Here is a 16,758-nt window from a genome sequence, read left to right as displayed (position 1 = left end):
GGGGGGGGGGGGGTTGCAGTAAAACCAGTCATAATTTAGTTTTTCATTTTCTGCCTTCTGTCTGACTCTTAGAGTTAAATAGCCAGATTTTTGCTGCTGTGCAATTAAGGATTACAAGTAAATGCCCACTTCACATATGTTATTAGATACAGCGCTCACACACAAGCTGCGGGTTTGCTGTCGATTCCAATACAGTTTTTAACTGTCCCATCTTTCAATCACCTCTTTGTAAACCTGCATTACATAGTGATAGATTCACAAAACAATCTACATTGAGATGTGTCGCTCAACAAATTTGCTTAAATTGTTAAAATTAAATTTAATTAAATTAAATTTAGCTAAAAATAAACAGAATTACCTGCAGAGTGGCAGGTGCTACACACAACCACTTTATACACAGACTTGATTTTACTCTTATTGCTAGTTCTGGTGTTTATGAATAATAATATATATCCTTTTTCCTCCTTTTTTCCTTACCGTGACTGGTTGAGCCAAGTTACTGAACACCGAAAAGGCGTTGTTGATGTGTAAATGTGGGCAATTGTGTGTTCAAAAGTATACCTGAGCTATTTTTTGTGGTCATTGTGGTCATTTTTCACTGGAGAGAAACTTTGAGATCTGAAAGTCACAGTGCAAAGAACTCTTTTGTCTCAAAACATCACAAAAACTAATTACTGGTAAATATTCCTTGAAATATAATTTATAGTTCAACCAAAAATACGGGCTTGTGGGTTAAATCAAAGTGCATTAAAATATGTGCGAAAGAGAAGAAATTAGGACAAAAATTATTGAATAATATAATATATAACAAATTTATATTTTATTTTTTATTGTAAAAAAATTATATAAAATATATGAGTTCCAAAAACAACAGTGTAAATGTAAAATTTACCAAATCTAAAGCTGACCAAAAAAACGAGACATATTTTAAGTACTTAAAAAATATTTTAATATTTAAAACATTATTTTTCATTAGTAGTTTTTAAAGCCTAAAAAGGAAATCATATATCACTATTTTATTATTTGATTAATATATTTGAAGTTAAATATGTAAAAATCACTTCTTATGGTGTATGAAGCACACATGCATCTTAAGAAATGTGACAATTTTAATAACAATTAATCGTTTAAGCCCTAAAACAGATGATTAATCGTCATAATCGCAATTATTTATTTGACAATTAATAGTCAGCCAAATTTCATTATCGTGACAGCCCTTCTGACAAGCTCCAAAAATACTAAAATAACAATTAAAGCATCATTAAAGTAATTCAAATGACTTGTGTTCTATTTTCCAAGTCTTCTGAAACCATATGATGGCTCTGTGTGAGGAACTGACTGAAACTTCAGTAGTTATTCACTGAAAATACCCATTTACTTTCATTGCATGGAAAAGACAGGACATTCTGTTATAAATAACTCTTTTTGTGCTACACAGAATAAAAAGGCCATACAGGATTGGAAAAACAGGTTGAGTAATTGATTAAAGAATTTTCATTTTTGGGTGAACTATGCCTTTAACAGCCATCATAAATACATTAGAAGTTATATGCACAATTCAACCAGCAGAGGGTGTCGAGAGCAGAAATGCTTTAGTTGCAGCATGAGTATACATTATTGACACCTCAGAATTTGACAGAGTGCGAAGGTGTGCAAGAACCAGCAGAACTGCAGATCGGAAAACCTGCCTGATTACTACGGAAACACTAGAGAACATAGTTTCAGACTATACATAGAGCTCAGAATATGAGGAGGTTGTCACCAGGGCTATATCTCAGTCACTGTACATTTTTTAGTCCAAAGACAAATTACTCAAATGTGTGGTTTCTCTAGCAGTGGCTTTCTAAGTTGGTTTAAAACACCTAGTTCAAAACCCTCTTAAAACAGAATCATTATTTATGAATAGAATCATCAAACTAGAATTAAAATATCATCATATTTTTGCTATAGCTGTTGGGCAAACAAGTGAACACAATAAATCTACACTGACATACATGGAGGCAAGGTTCAACTATATAGTGAAAAAAAAATTTAACAGAGAAGTTGGCATTTTTCATCAGTCAGGTCGCAATGTATTGAGGCAAATTGTGATGTGTTTCATATACACTGATCAGCCACAACATTAAAACCAATAACAGGTGATGTGAATAACATTTATTATCATGTTACAATGGCACCTGTCAAGGGGTGGGATCTATTAGGCAGCAAGTGAACAGTCAGTTCTTAAATTTCATGTGTTGGAAGTAGGAAAAATGGGCAAGCGTAAGGATCTGAGCGACTTTGACAAGGCCCAAACTGTGATGGCTAGACAACTGGGTCAGAGCATTTCCAAAACGGCAGGTCTCGTGGGGTGTTCCCAGTATGCAGTAGTTAGTACCTACCAAAAGTGGTCCAAGGAAGGACAACCGGTGAACCGGCGACAGGGTTATGGGCGCCCAAGTCTCATTGATACGCGTGGGTAGTGAAGGCTAGCCCGTCTGGTCCAACTCCACAGAAGAGCTCCTATAGCACAAACTGCTGAAAAACTTAATGCTGGCCATGATAGAAAGGTGTCAGAACACACAGTGCATCGCAGCTTGCTGTGTATGGGGCTGCGTAGCTGCAAACCGGTCAGAGTGCCCATGCTGACCCCTGTCCACCGCCGAAAGCGCCTATAATGGGCACGTGAGCAACAGAACTGGACCATGCAGCAATGGAAGAAGATGGCCTGATCTGATGAATCACGATTTCTTTTAGATCATGTGGACGTCCAGGTGCGTGTGCGTCATTTACCTGGGGAAGAGATGGCAGCAGGATGCACCACGGGAAGAAGGCAGGCCAGCGGAGGCAGTGTGATGCTCTAGGCAATGTTCTGCTGGGAAACCTTGGGTTCTGGCACTCATTAGGATGTTACTTTGACACGTACCACCTACCTAAACATTGTTGCAGACCAGGTACACCCCTTCATGGCAACGGTATTCCCTGATGGCAGTGGCCTCTTTCAGCGGGATAATGCGTCCTGCCACACTGCACACACTGTTCGGGAATGGTTTGAGGAACATGATGAAGAGTTCAAGGTGTTGACTTGGCCTCCAAATTCCCCAGATCTCAATCCGATTGAGCATCTACGAGATGTGCTGGTCCAACAAGTCCAATCCATGGAGGCCCCACCTCGCAACTTACAGGACTTAAAGGATCTGCTGCAAATGCATTGGTGCCAGATATCACAGGACACCTTCAGAGGTCTTGTGGAGTCCATGCTTCGACGGGTCAGAGCTGTTTTGGCAGCACGAGGGGGACCTACACGATATTAGGCAGGTGGTTTTAATGTTTAATGTTGTGGCTGATCAGTGTATGTCATAAATGTATATAATTATTTACATTTTTCTTTTAAGTACAAGCATTGTTATGCTGTTTCATAATTGTTTACATTTAGCAGAAAAGCCTATAATAGACTGTTGAAGCTCAGGTTCCACTGTGACAACAAGCCCCGCTAAACCCTTTGCCGTATTTGTCATAATATCATGCTGTTACATAGTTGCCTTCTAATGTCTTGGACACGTGCCATAAGAAAGCATCATGACTCGATGAAGGAAATCACAAACGCACTATCTATCTGCTTATACAAGTAATTTCCGCATGATCGGAAGCTTCCCTTTTTAATAAGTCACAACAATATTGCGCGACGTGTCACATCCGCGTTTCATTACTGTCATCGGCCAGTGCAAATGGAAAAAGCCGGTAGGCCCTCATTCTCTCTCTGTGAAACGTACCAAACCATCAAACTCCTGCCACAAACGCGCTCAAATTCACGTCCAGCGCCAGTCGTGAGCCCGCTACTTACCGATCACCTCCTGCAGCTCGTACGCCTCCTTGACGATGGGCCAGCTGGTGGTGCTGGTGGTGGTGAGCGCCGCCGGCTGCGGGGTTTGGACGGCCGCCGGGGAGTCACTTTGCTCCGCCATGATGCTGCTGACAGTCGCTCCTACTCGCACACCTCACCGCGGCTGCTGAAGATGAGCTGCTGGATCACTACCGCCTGCGATGAACACATCCGGAGAGGGACCGCATGATGCACTCTACTACGGCAAAGGCTTAGCTCATGAATATTCATCTAGGCGTGCTAATATTTGCGAAAACCTAGCTCATAGATATTCATAAGTCATGGTTGGTAAGCGATTGCGTAGGTTATGAATATTAATTTCGTCATCGTTACCTTCGAGATGCATCCAGTCCATTATATTTTTTATTGTTTTGTATTATGGGATTCGTTATGTTAACGAATTTTCCTATAGGACATGTTTCTTCTTATTATTAATATTATTTTGCTTTTTAATTTATTTTAGTTTATAAATAAATGTATTTATAGTCATTATAAATAGACATTTCAAGCTCATGTTTATATAGTAGCCTAAGCATATAACTCATTAATATTCATTAGTCATGTTTATTAAGCGACAGCGTAGGTTATGAATAAACATTTTTCCATATTTTTGTTTTCTATACTTAATTTTGTGAGTATTAATTTCGTCAATGTAACCTTCGCGAAGCGTCCAGTCCATGATTGTTTCTATTTTCTGTTTTTGATTATTTATTTATTTTTTATATTTTTTTGTCATGTTGACAAATTTACATGTAGGACAGCGGCAACATTTTCATTTTTTATGATTTAACTTCTTTATTAATTTAATTTAATTTAGTTTATAATTTATAAAAATGATTATAAAAAAATATACTAGACATTACAATCTCATGTTTATTCAGAAAAAACCTAGCTCATAGATATTCATAAGTCATGGTTGGTAAGCGATTGCGTAGGTTATGAATATTAATTTCGTCATCGTTACCTTCGAGATGCATCCAGTCCATTATATTTTTTATTGTTTTGTATTATGGGATTCGTTATGTTAACGAATTTTCCTGTAGGACATGTTTCTTCTTATTATTAATATTATTTTGCTTTTTAATTTATTTTAGTTTATAAATAAACTTATTTATAGTCATTATAATATAGACATTTCAAGCTCATGTTTATTTAGTAGCCTAAGCATATAACTCATTAATATTCATTAGGCATGTTTATTAAGCGACGGCGTAGGTTATTAATAATAATTTTAGTAACCTTCAGGAAGCATCCAGTTCATGTTTTTGTTTTCTATACTTAATTTTGTGAGTATTAATTTAATCAATGTAACCTTCACGAAGCGTCCAGTCCATGATTGTTTCTATTTTCTGTTTTTGATTATTTCTTTATATATATATATATATATATATATATATATATATATATATATATATATTATTTTTTTTTTTTTTTTTTTTTTTTTTTTTTTTTGTCATGTTGACAAATTTACATGTAGGACAGCGGCAACATTTTCATTTTTTATTATTTAACTTCTTTATTAATTTACTTTAGTTTATAATTTATAAAAATGATTATAAAAAATATACTAGACATTACAATCTCATGTTTATTTGGAAAAAATGTAGCTCATGGATATTCATTGATCATGGCGTAGGTTATGACTAATAATTTCGCTATAGTAACCTTCGTAAAGTGGATTTGTCAAGTTAATGAATTTTCATGTAGGACAGCTGTGCAGTTTTATGTTTTTTAGAATTTAATTGATTATTTATATTCAATATTAGGCTATAACATAGACGTGTCAAGCTCATATTTATGTGGAGAAGGCGTGGCTTATGAACAGTAATTGGGCTGTGTTGACGGTAACCTTTGTGGAGCATCCAGTCATGTAATTAACATTCATGGACTTAACTATTAGGGTTGCCAGGATATAAAAGATTGTGTGACTTTCACTCAAAATAAAAGTTACTGCCGCACACAGGAAATCAGCTGAGTGTAGGCCTATGTATCTGTTAGAAAAGGAAGTTCTCAGTTGCAGAGGAAGTTTTTGTTGTTGTTGTTGTTGTTGACGAGAAGGTGCTTTTGCTGTCGTTCTTTACTTTTGTACAGCAAGAATATTCTAAAGAGCAGAATATTTTAAAACAGCCGAGTTCCACCGAGTCACACAAGGAACAATTGTGTCAAGTTTCATGCAGTGGACTCCACTGCATCAGCAGCAGCAGTAGAGCGGTGGGCTTTGTCTCATATTGCTGCACATTTTGTAGTTGAACTATTGTGTGCAGCAAACATAGAGATGGCATTAACTAGATCATTTGAAGCAATTAAGTTCAATGTGTGAGCTGCACACCATTGGTGAGGTAGTAAGAAATAATATATATTTAAAAAAAACAACATATCTAGTTCATTTTAAGAGCATAAAACATTACATGAACAAACAGTAATGAACCGGAAATCAACAGCAATGACATTACTAGGTCAAAGCTAACAGCTTAAAACTCTGACACACTTACTTTTAATCCTTATTACTACTTAGTAATAGTCCATCACATATTCCTTAGCTGAGGTGCATATTTTACTGTTGTACCGTAAAAGGAGCACAATCTTCATCTGTAAAACTATTGCGCTTCGGGGTAAGAATATGATGGTATTTATATGGAAATGATCAATAAATATGTAAACATGTTATCTATAAAAAGTAACTGTAGTCCAATTATGAGTATTTTAAAATGTAATTTAATACAATTACAAGTACTTTATTTGTGTAATCTGATTACATAATCCAGATTGCATGTAATCCGTTACTACCCAGCACTGTATGTGTGTGTGTGTGTCTGTGTGTGTCTGTGTGTGTGTGTGTGTGTGTGTGTGTTTGTGTGTGTGTATATATATATATATATATATATATACACACACACACACGCACACACACACACAATTTTCTACTAACCTAAGTCTTCTGTTTTGACATACAGCCTATTTAAATCCTCATTCAATCTCCCACATTTCTAAATACATTTCAGCTCATCTGATTATTTGTTGCAACCACTTAAAATTCCTTTATAAATGGTCTAAATATTTAAAAGCTGAGATATTATATAATATAATATATAGCTAAAAATAATTATGGGGGGTGGGGGGAATCAGTCTTATATAAGTATAAAATATTATTGCAGCAGATGCCTTCGCATAATAAAACAAACAGACGGGATGCTTTACACAAGTCTACCAACAAAGGGCGTTAACTTTCATATAAAATGTCATTGTGCTAAAATAACAAAGGCCTATTATTGTGCTGCATTTTGTTGTTTGAGAATGACCACTTGTAAAATATTGATGTTACAGTTGAAATATATATGAGTTATGATGTGTTTTAACAGTGCAAACAAGGCAGCACAACCTTGAAGATTTTGAAATGTGAAATTTGTAGTGTATGCATTGTATGTATTTGAGATAAACATAGACAGCAAATGAAAACGCTGTTTAAATAAACATTCTTGGGATATAAGTAGGATTATAAAGTGCACTCCCTTTCAAGACTATTACACCTGTTAAGCGTGTAGTAAAAAGCAAAAGCACAAAAAAGCACAGCAATGCAACATCTACATGGACAAATTCACCTATGCCCACTAGGTGGTGTAATTTAATAAGCAGATGTTGAAATCTTTTTGTATTGACAAGGGAACATGCACAAAATGCAATATAATAGACAGGACAGTGGTATAAAAACAAAATAATAGTAAAATAAAATCATAAAAATTGAAATTTTTATAGATAAAAAAATAACAGTTTAACAGTTCCTAGTGCCCTTAGTGAATAATGAAAAAAAAAATTTGAAAAAAAAGATAAATCTTTTGTTAAACATTTAATATATGTTATTTCATATTATTCTGTAGGAACCACTTCAATTTAAATTATTCTATTCAAGTATTTGACATAAATAAACGAAGAAAAAAAAATGGCCTGACATAGGTAACAAAAATGGGCTAGTTCACCCAAATATTTTCTCACCCTCATGCCATCCCAGATGTGTATGACTTTCTTTCTTCTGCAGAACACAAATTAAAATTTGTAGAAGTATATTTCAGCTCTGTAGGTCCATACAATGCAAGTGAATGGTTACCAGACCTTTCAAGCTCCAAAAATCACAAAAAGTCAGCATAAAAGTAATCCATACGACTCCAGTGGTTAAATCCATGTCTTCAGAAGTGATATGATAGGTGTGGGTGAGAAACAGATCAATATTTAAGTCCCTTTTTTACTATAAATCTCCACTTTCATTTTCACATCTTTTTTTTTTTGTTTTTTTGGCAGTTTGCATTCTTCATGCATATCGCCACCTACTGGTCAAAGGTTGAGATTTATAGTGAAAAAGGATTTAAATATTGGTCTGTTTCTCGCCCACACCTATCGATACACTGGAGTCTTCTGGATTACTTTTATGCTGACTTTATTTAATTTTTTTTAGATTCAATGTTCTGGCCACCATTCACTTGCATTGTATGGACCTACAGAGCTGAAATATACTTCTAAAATGTTCTGCGGAAGAAAGACAGTCATAGACATCTGACATCTGAGTAAATGAGGAGAGAATTATCATTTCTGGGTGAACTTTACCTTTAATTAAAAAAAAAAAAAAAAAAGTTAATTTCTGACACTTGTCCTCACACAAATCTATATGTGTGAAGGGACTTCAGAAGGGTAATTTGGACTACTTTTGTGGTGTATTTATTTTGTTTTGGTATTTTTTGGATCTTGACAGCCGTGGTCACTATGAACTGTCGTACATAAATGATAACAAAAAAAAAAAAAATAAAGAATGTTTATTTTCGGGTGAGCTGTACCTTTAAGCGACGCATGTGTGTTTGACAAGCGCTCACGCCAATCAGTTTCAAGGAGGCGGAGCGCGTCACACTCGCTCTACTTCCCTAGATAGGGCAGATCTGTGGAGACAAATACTAACGGGCGGTGCAAAACCCGATTCCATCATCATCATCATCATCACCATCATTACACTGGACCTGCAGAGATCAAACCAGCATCGGCCATTGATTGCACATCACCACTGGCTTCAGCGTCGAGATACCAGATCTGCAGATGGCAGGGATCGTGGCGTGGTTCTGGAACGAGCGGTTCTGGCTTCCTCACAACGTAACCTGGGCTGACTTGAAAAATACAGACGAGTCAACCTTTCCGCAAGCCGAGGACCTGTATCTGGCGTGTCCTTTAGCGTTCTGCATGTTCATGATCAGGCTGGTCTTCGAGAGGTAGGCTACGTTCAAACATCAGCATCATTGCGCTTGAGATGTTGCCGGACGCGTGCGTCGCGTCAAAAGCACTACACTGCAACCGACGGATGCCACATGCGGTCACTTTAAACCCGTCCGTCTTTAATAAAATTATTGTTATACTTATTTAAATAAACTCTTGCTTCTAACCACATATATACACAAAGTTATTGCAATAATAACATTATATTAATAATTATATAATACGTATATTTTATACCAGCGGATTTCGCTTGAAAATAAAGCAGGATTCAGGTTTTCCACCTCGAGCTCACAGCTGATTCGTCCATTGTTTGATGTACGTCATCACTTCGACGCGTCTCAAGCCGCTGCGTTGCGTCGTGACGCGTCGTCGGTCGCGTCTGGACGTTATTCTGAGCAGCTGTTTTGGATAGGACAGGTTTTTCGTAAGAACTCCTTCAAGCTGTCACTAAATCCGCATTTGATTTATGACAGACTGGAAACATCTTTTGGGGAATAATGATACTGGTGAATGTGGGTCACTTTAATGCTTTGTCCCGAAGTGGTTTGTTTCTAATGGAGATTGTAGATTCAAAGCAGCCTACTGTACCTTACGTCCAAACACAGCTTTGGGTCTCATCTTCATGTTGTTCCAAACCTGTACAATGTTATTCTTTCTGTGGAACACAAAAATGTTAGCTTCAGCCTCCTTTCAGTTTCATTTCCATACAGTGAAAGTGAATGGTGACTGAGGCTGACATTCTTCCTAACATCTCCCATTTGTCTTTCACAGAGGAAAGAATGTCATACAGGTTTGGAACAACATGAGGAAGAGGTAATGATGACAAAATGTCATTTTTGAATGCCATTGATGGGGGCCTTTAGGCCGTCTGCGTTGTGGATCGCTCCATGCACAGTATGCGCGACACACAATTCGTCATAATCCAGTCCGCGCGGCCTGAACGATTTTCTTGACTCGCGGACATTGTCATCGTCTTGAGTGTGCGCATCGTCCGCGCATGCGCCGGCCATTGACTCTAAAAGAATACTAAAAGAGTATCACAAAGACGTTGTAGTGGGCATGCGTCAAACACGTTCGTATTCACTCGTGGTCAGAAGATTATACTCGCAAACAGGGGCGGAATGGGAAGAGAAATCGACCCTGGATTTGAAATAAAAATCGGCCCAAAAGGGGGGTTTGTAGGTGCATGGATTTCCCTGTCCACTTCTGCATATATTTTGCGGCCCGTTTCAGCTTATCTCGGCCTGTTCGGCCCCGTTTCCCGGCCGGCCCACCGGGAAGAGTCCCGATCCTCCCGATGGCCATGACGCCCCTGCTCACAAAGGCAACGCGGTCGACCAGGCGCGAACTGATCCGGAACACACAGAACAGGATTAAGCACTAAAAGGTAAACTGACAACCGTCATTTTGCTGCAGTGTGTAAGTGGCCAATGTTACTCTACGTATATTAGGGATGCACCGATATGAACATTTTGGCCGATACCGATTTCAACTAAAAACTATAGGCCGATACCGATATTGATATTTTGCCACTTACCTTATTTTGTCATCAGATCACTGTTTAACTTGGGAATTATGCTTTAAAAACGTAAAAAGAGGTACAAAAGCTTTTTCACTGTTCTAACAAATAATTTCTATTGAACATGGATTGTATCTGTTGAACACAAGACAGGCCAACATTTTTTAAGAGAGCCACAATGAAAGATAAACAGAAGATAAAAAAGAAAAAATAACCAAATTTGATGACATCATGATTGATAAGAAAAAAAGGTTATTTTGTACTTCTAAAGCATTTTTGCACTTCTGTTTTTGCAGTATAAAACAACAAAGCTCTCATTTTACATGTATGTACTGTATATGATAGAACATTACAAATTCATACAGTGCATATGTTGGGCAATTCCACCACATCAAGAAAAAAAAAAAGTTTAAGCCAAAGGAACATAACCCCCTTTTAAATTCTGTATTATAGTGGTATAATAGACCATGAATAATGCCATCCAGATCGCTAGAGGGCGCCGCTTGCTCACACAGCACTGAATGCACACAGTCTTTTAAGGTTTAGTAATCGCGCAAGGCCATTTCGTGATTTCAATTTTATTTCAATCTATCATGTAGCATTAATTGGATATCACACGATGTCTCAAAGTCAAAGTCTGCTGGTTTAAAGTGTTTTGAATGGTTTCCCTCATCATGTAGCCTTTAGGTAAGTGCCTTTTTCACAACTGTCACATGCGTTTATGGCGATTTTTCCGCATTAACATAAGAATGAGATATAATGAAAATTAAATATTACATGTTCTTAGGAGTGCCAACCCTTCTACATGTTGTGGCTATTATTATTTCTGGATTGTGCATTTGAATTCACAGAGTTTCTACAAAGTGTGTTACTAATGAATTATAAATCAACCATCGGTTTTTCATATCGGTGTTTTCATTTCATTTGGTTAATAATTGGTTGATAAATATCGTCAGTCGATACGTCGGTGCATCCCTACTCTACTCTATATGCAATAAAACATTTTTATAAAACAGAAAAGCAATCCCTGTCCGAAAGCTGCTTTTTATCTAAATAGTAATGGATTTGTGAGAAAGAGAAAGGCTGTTGTGGTCTTAACTGTGGCAACACTTCACTTCCTCTGTGGAAAGATGACACATTATCTGAAGTGCAAACGTCCTCTCCCATTTTCCTGCACTGAACTGCACAACATAAAGTTTTATGGGGAACAACAGCCCATTTATGGCATTTCAGCTCCACAAAAGCAAACGGTTCACAGAGCACACAAATAGGGATCTCGCAATTATACAGTTTCACTATTAACTAGATAGATGGATGAACGAATGGATGGATGGATAGAAATATACAATATAAAACAGTTTTTCAGTGTAAGCCTAAATGTGAAAATCTCTTGTGCTTGAGCCTGGGTCATTAGTGCAGCTGTTACCATGGTTACGGACAGTGTCCGCATGATGCTTGGCCAGGTATCGTGGACTGAACTTGAACTTTCAATTCACGAGAAACTGGGGCTGCACACAAACTCCAAAATATAACAGAGGAATTGGAACTACATACCAGACATCTTAAATTGGTTGTTTGGGAGCATTTAAATGACTGAAGGTTACTGAAGACGACAGATATAAAGCATGCTGACAGAGTTCATATAAAGGTACACATCCTACACAAACTAGCAACTTTAATATTTTTATGCTTCTAAAGGGATCAATTGAGAGATGCAAGTTTTTAGAATGTAAGCTTGCTGAAAGTGTACATTGCTTTTTGTGTTTTGTGTACTTTTATTTTGACATGAAGGCTTTTCAGTTTGTATGTGTTTTTGATGGTAGTTTTACACTTCCGGATAAGCAGTTGTACAGTATATATGGCCCAGTGTGATTATTAATTGGGCTGGGTAAAAATATTGATTTTCCGATGCATCGCGATCTTTGTTTATACGATCTCGACCAATCTTTACTCAATGTTTTAATACCCTTTCTGTTTTATACAGTGGGTTGTTGATTAAAAACAACAAAATGAAACATTTAATTCTAATGACACATGGATGCGCTAAAGGATTTACGCATGTCTTCTCTCGTTGAATGCACTTACTTGCTGGTGTCGCTAGTCTTAAAGAGACAGTACCGATTCAGTAAATGTTCCATGCCTGGCCAAAAAAATTGTTGCATACTCTAATATTTCATTGAATTGCCTTTAGCTTTGATTACAGCTCGCATTCATCGTGGCATTGTTTCGACAACCTTATGCAACGTCACAATATTTTTTTCCGACCAGAATTGCATTTTTTATTTTTGGCCGAGATCTTGTATTGATGACGAGAGAGTCGAACCACTCTGTAAAGTCTTCTCCAGAACATCCCAAAGACTTTCAACGGGGTTAAGGTCAGGACTCTGTGGTGGCCAATTCATGTGTGAAAAATGATTCCTCATGCTCCCTGAACCACGCTTTCAAAATTTGAGCCCGATGAATCTTGGCATTATCGTCCTGAAATATGTCTGTGCCACCAGGGTAGAAAAAAATCCATTGATGGGATAACCTGGTCATTCAGTACATTTTATTGGCACATAATGTTGCTGAGCCTAGACCTGACCAATTGAAGCAACCCCAGATCATAACACTGCCTCCAGAGGCTTGTACAATGGGCACTATGCATGACGGGTGCATCGCTTTGTGCGCTTCCCTTCTTACCATGACGAACCTGTCGCTTTGGAATAGGGTAAATCTGGGCTCATCAGACCACATGACCTTTTTCCATCGCTCCACAGTCCAAACTTTACACTCCCTAGCAAATTGAAGTTGTTTTTTTTTCCGATTAGCCTCACTAACAAGTGTCTTTCTTGTGGCCACACAGCTGTTTAGGCCCAATCCTGTAAGTTCTCGTCGCATTGTGTGTGTGGAAATGCTCTTACTTTCACTATTAAACATAGCCGTGTGTTCTACTGTCGATATTTTAGGATGTGACTTCACCAAGCGGTTTAGTGATCTCTGATCACGATCATTCAAGATTTTTTTTCAGACCACATTTCTTCCGCGAAGCTACCGGTTCACCACTATCCTTCCAGGTTTTAATAATGCATTGTGCAGTTCTTAACCCAATTCCATTGATTTCAGAAATCTCCTTAGTGGTTTTCTTTGCTTGATGCAGGCCAATAATTTGCCCCTTCTGAAACACACAATAAATATTTCGAACTGTACTTTGAAGGGTTGCCTAGAAGTTTCCTTTATAATTAAGGGCATTAGCTGAGAGAGAATTTCTTTTATATGTAAGCAAAATGGACATTGTAACAGAAATGTACTCATATGAATCTATATCTAATAGAGATCGGAATCGAATCGAGATCAGAATTGAAAGCTTGTGAAGCGGATTCGAATCGGTAAATCTGTATCAATACCCAGCCCTAATTATTAAAATGCAAAATGCTCCGATTAAATTATATAAACATAGTCTCCAGGCACTATGCGCTTCACAGTGAATGTGCACTCTGTTCTGTCATCTATTACATCACTAAAGAGTGTGTTATGCTCATAATGCGCTGATTTTAGAATATGAGCGGCTTCACACTTTCACTGTAAAGCGTGCAGCACATGCATACAGTATATGTATTTAATTAATTCATATCCTTTTGTGGTTTAATAGTCACACTAGGGCCTATCACGGTTTTATTTAGATTAATTTAGCATTCATTTTTTCCACAAATATGTCAAATTCATGTAATTTGCATTTGAAAGCCGTCTTGTGTCAGACAGCATGTGGGTATCAAATTGGGTTGGTGCTCGGTACTGCACAAACACTGGTATCTTTTTTATTTTTGTATCCACTTGGTACCGAAGTACCGGTACTTTTGACATCCCTACTTGCATTCATATGTCCCTAAGGAACATGTCCACTAACATGTTCAATTGTGATATAATATGATGTTTTTGCCTCAGTGCTCTTTTGCAAAGAATCGTAAAACCAAACCATTTTTTATCTCGGACAATAATCTAATTGTCAAAAACTCACTGTTGCATCCCTACATGCAAATCTATCTGGGTGTACACTTCATAACCTTATCTCAGCTTCTCAGCTTGATACAAGAATCATTTTGAGAGATTTTTCTGCACCTAATTATTTTTATCATTTGAGGGCTCTTAATTGGATTAGCTTAATGAAGTGACAGAAACTCTTTAGGACTCTGTCTGCTAACATCGTCTCAATAATCTCAGTTGTCAAGAATGTGAAGGCCTGTTCATCTCTTTGCTTTCTTTTGTCCCGTTTTTGTTATTCTTGGTCTTAGAGTGATAGGTTTTGTAGACTCATCATCAGCATTGCTTTCTGTCTTTGTCTGGAGGCACCAAAGATACATCTTGTAACTTTTTTTTAATCTCAATATTTAATTCAATGTTTCCTCTGGTTGTTTTTCTTTTTGACATTCATATTATCATATCATCAAGATATAATCACATCAGCATCAGAATACTATTTAATGCAGTTGCTCCTCAATTTATCTTGTGGATGTGCTGATCGTTAAAAGAATAGTTCACTCAAAAATGAATTATTTTTAATTATTTTTGTCCTCTTTGGAGCTTGACAGGCATGGTAACTATTAGGGATGATACGACATATTGAATTTCGATTTATATCGAACCAAAAATATAGCGAACCATATCGTGGCATAACTTGATATTTCAAAATTTGCAACATTGTTTTCTGTGATCATAAATGAAATGACCCAGCAATCATCATAATCTCTATATCGCTTGATTTTACGACTACTGCGCTTTTTTCAACACTGTTTACAGGGTTCGCACAAGGTCCTTGAAGTGCTTAAAGTACTTGAATTTAGCTCGAAGAAATTTAAGTACTGGAATACCTAGAAAATTTCCTTGCTTTAATGAAAAGTGCTTGAGAAATGGATCGTTTCCTCCGTGTAATGTGTATCCATCAAAGATGAGGCAACTCCACTTTCATTGTATAATGAGTCTTAATATCCCTTCTGTTCTCTACATTCAGATAAAAAAGTAAAAAGAAAAATTCATTTTAATCTCAAACAGCATGGATGCACTAAAGAAACCGAGAGGTTCTTGTTGATGTTCGCTGAACCGGAAGTGAGATGCACGTTGAACCCTTAAAGTGACAGGAAACTTTTTAGCGTTTCTTATACAAATGAATGTAAACTCAATGTAATTAGATGCATTATTTCAAACAGTGACAGCTCATATCATTATTAAAGTATATATACAATTTCATGATATAATATTAATTCATATAATGTAGATTTTGTTTATTTTTACAAAGTTACATTTTGATTATCTTAATGATGACAAACAAATTATTAAATGATAAAATAAACACTTTCACATACTCTTTTCAGGACAGGTTCTGTTCAGTTCTCTTGCTTGTTCTGCACCTGATCAGCCTGAATGTATCCCACTAATTTTGCAAGCTTATTTGTTTGTGATCTTTTTTTATAGAGAAACTCTTATTATTTAATATGTGAGCATTTATATTGTGTATTACAGAACTTTATTTTGATGAGAAATTATAATGTGCATTTTGCTCAAAGATTTTTTCAGAAAATAAAATAATTTAGGGTGTTATTATATTGAATTGAGATTATATCGAATTGTGAACCTCATTTTGTATATCGATCCGAATCGTGAGATAACCATATCATCCCATCCATAGTAACTATGAACTTTCATTGCATGGAAAAGAGCTGAAGGGTTTTTGCAACTATCTCTATCCTTTGAACAGTGGGTGAATTCTTCTGTGATGTATACCATGGCTGCTAAATTATTATCCATGGATGCTTATCAGACTTTTCAGAGTGCAGTTCATCAGCTGTTGTAAGATAAAAATTGCTTAAATGCTTAAAATTGGCCCATGCTGCTTACCTCATTGTGTCTTAAGATTTGTCAACACAGGGCGGCCTGGGTAGCTCAGTGGTAAAGATGCTGGCTACTACCCCTAGAGTTTGCTAGTTCGCTAGTTCGAAGGGCGTGCTGAGTGACTCCAGCCAGGTCTCCTAAGCAACCAAATTGGCCCGGTTGCTAGTGATCGTGATCACCATAATGCGGTTCGTTCTCGGTGGGGCGCGTGGTGAGTTGAGCATGGCTGCCGCAGTTGATGGCGTGAAGCCTCCACACGCAC

At 37.0% G+C, this 16,758-nt stretch overlaps 2 protein-coding genes across 5 annotated transcripts in view; one reads left to right on the top strand and one right to left on the bottom strand.

The window, feature by feature from the left end:
* The window catches only part of LOC127447644 (STE20/SPS1-related proline-alanine-rich protein kinase-like), a 95,017-nt gene extending 89,855 nt beyond the window's left edge, over positions 1-5,162 (bottom strand). Inside the window, exon 1 of one of the 3 annotated variants that reach the window (XM_051709603.1) lies at positions 3,824-5,162. In XM_051709603.1, coding sequence (XP_051565563.1) covers positions 3,824-3,944 — 121 coding nt within the window. In that variant the 5' untranslated portion in view covers positions 3,945-5,162. The remainder of the gene's footprint in view (positions 1-3,823) is intronic. The other 2 variants (XM_051709602.1, XM_051709601.1) reach the window with 2 other exon arrangements.
* Positions 5,163-8,778: 3,616 nt separating this feature from the next.
* cers6 (ceramide synthase 6) overlaps positions 8,779-16,758 on the top strand; it is a 57,512-nt gene continuing 49,532 nt past the window's right edge. For both annotated transcript variants that reach the window (XM_051709608.1, XM_051709607.1), the window contains exon 1: positions 8,779-9,108. In XM_051709608.1, coding sequence (XP_051565568.1) covers positions 8,939-9,108 — 170 coding nt within the window. In that variant the 5' untranslated portion in view covers positions 8,779-8,938. The remainder of the gene's footprint in view (positions 9,109-16,758) is intronic.

Source organism: Myxocyprinus asiaticus, chromosome 10 (genome assembly GCF_019703515.2).
Source record: "Myxocyprinus asiaticus isolate MX2 ecotype Aquarium Trade chromosome 10, UBuf_Myxa_2, whole genome shotgun sequence".
NCBI lineage: Eukaryota > Metazoa > Chordata > Actinopteri > Cypriniformes > Catostomidae > Myxocyprinus > Myxocyprinus asiaticus.
The sequence above is the reverse complement of the archived record's forward strand: the minus strand, read 5'-3'. Positions and strand labels throughout refer to the sequence as shown.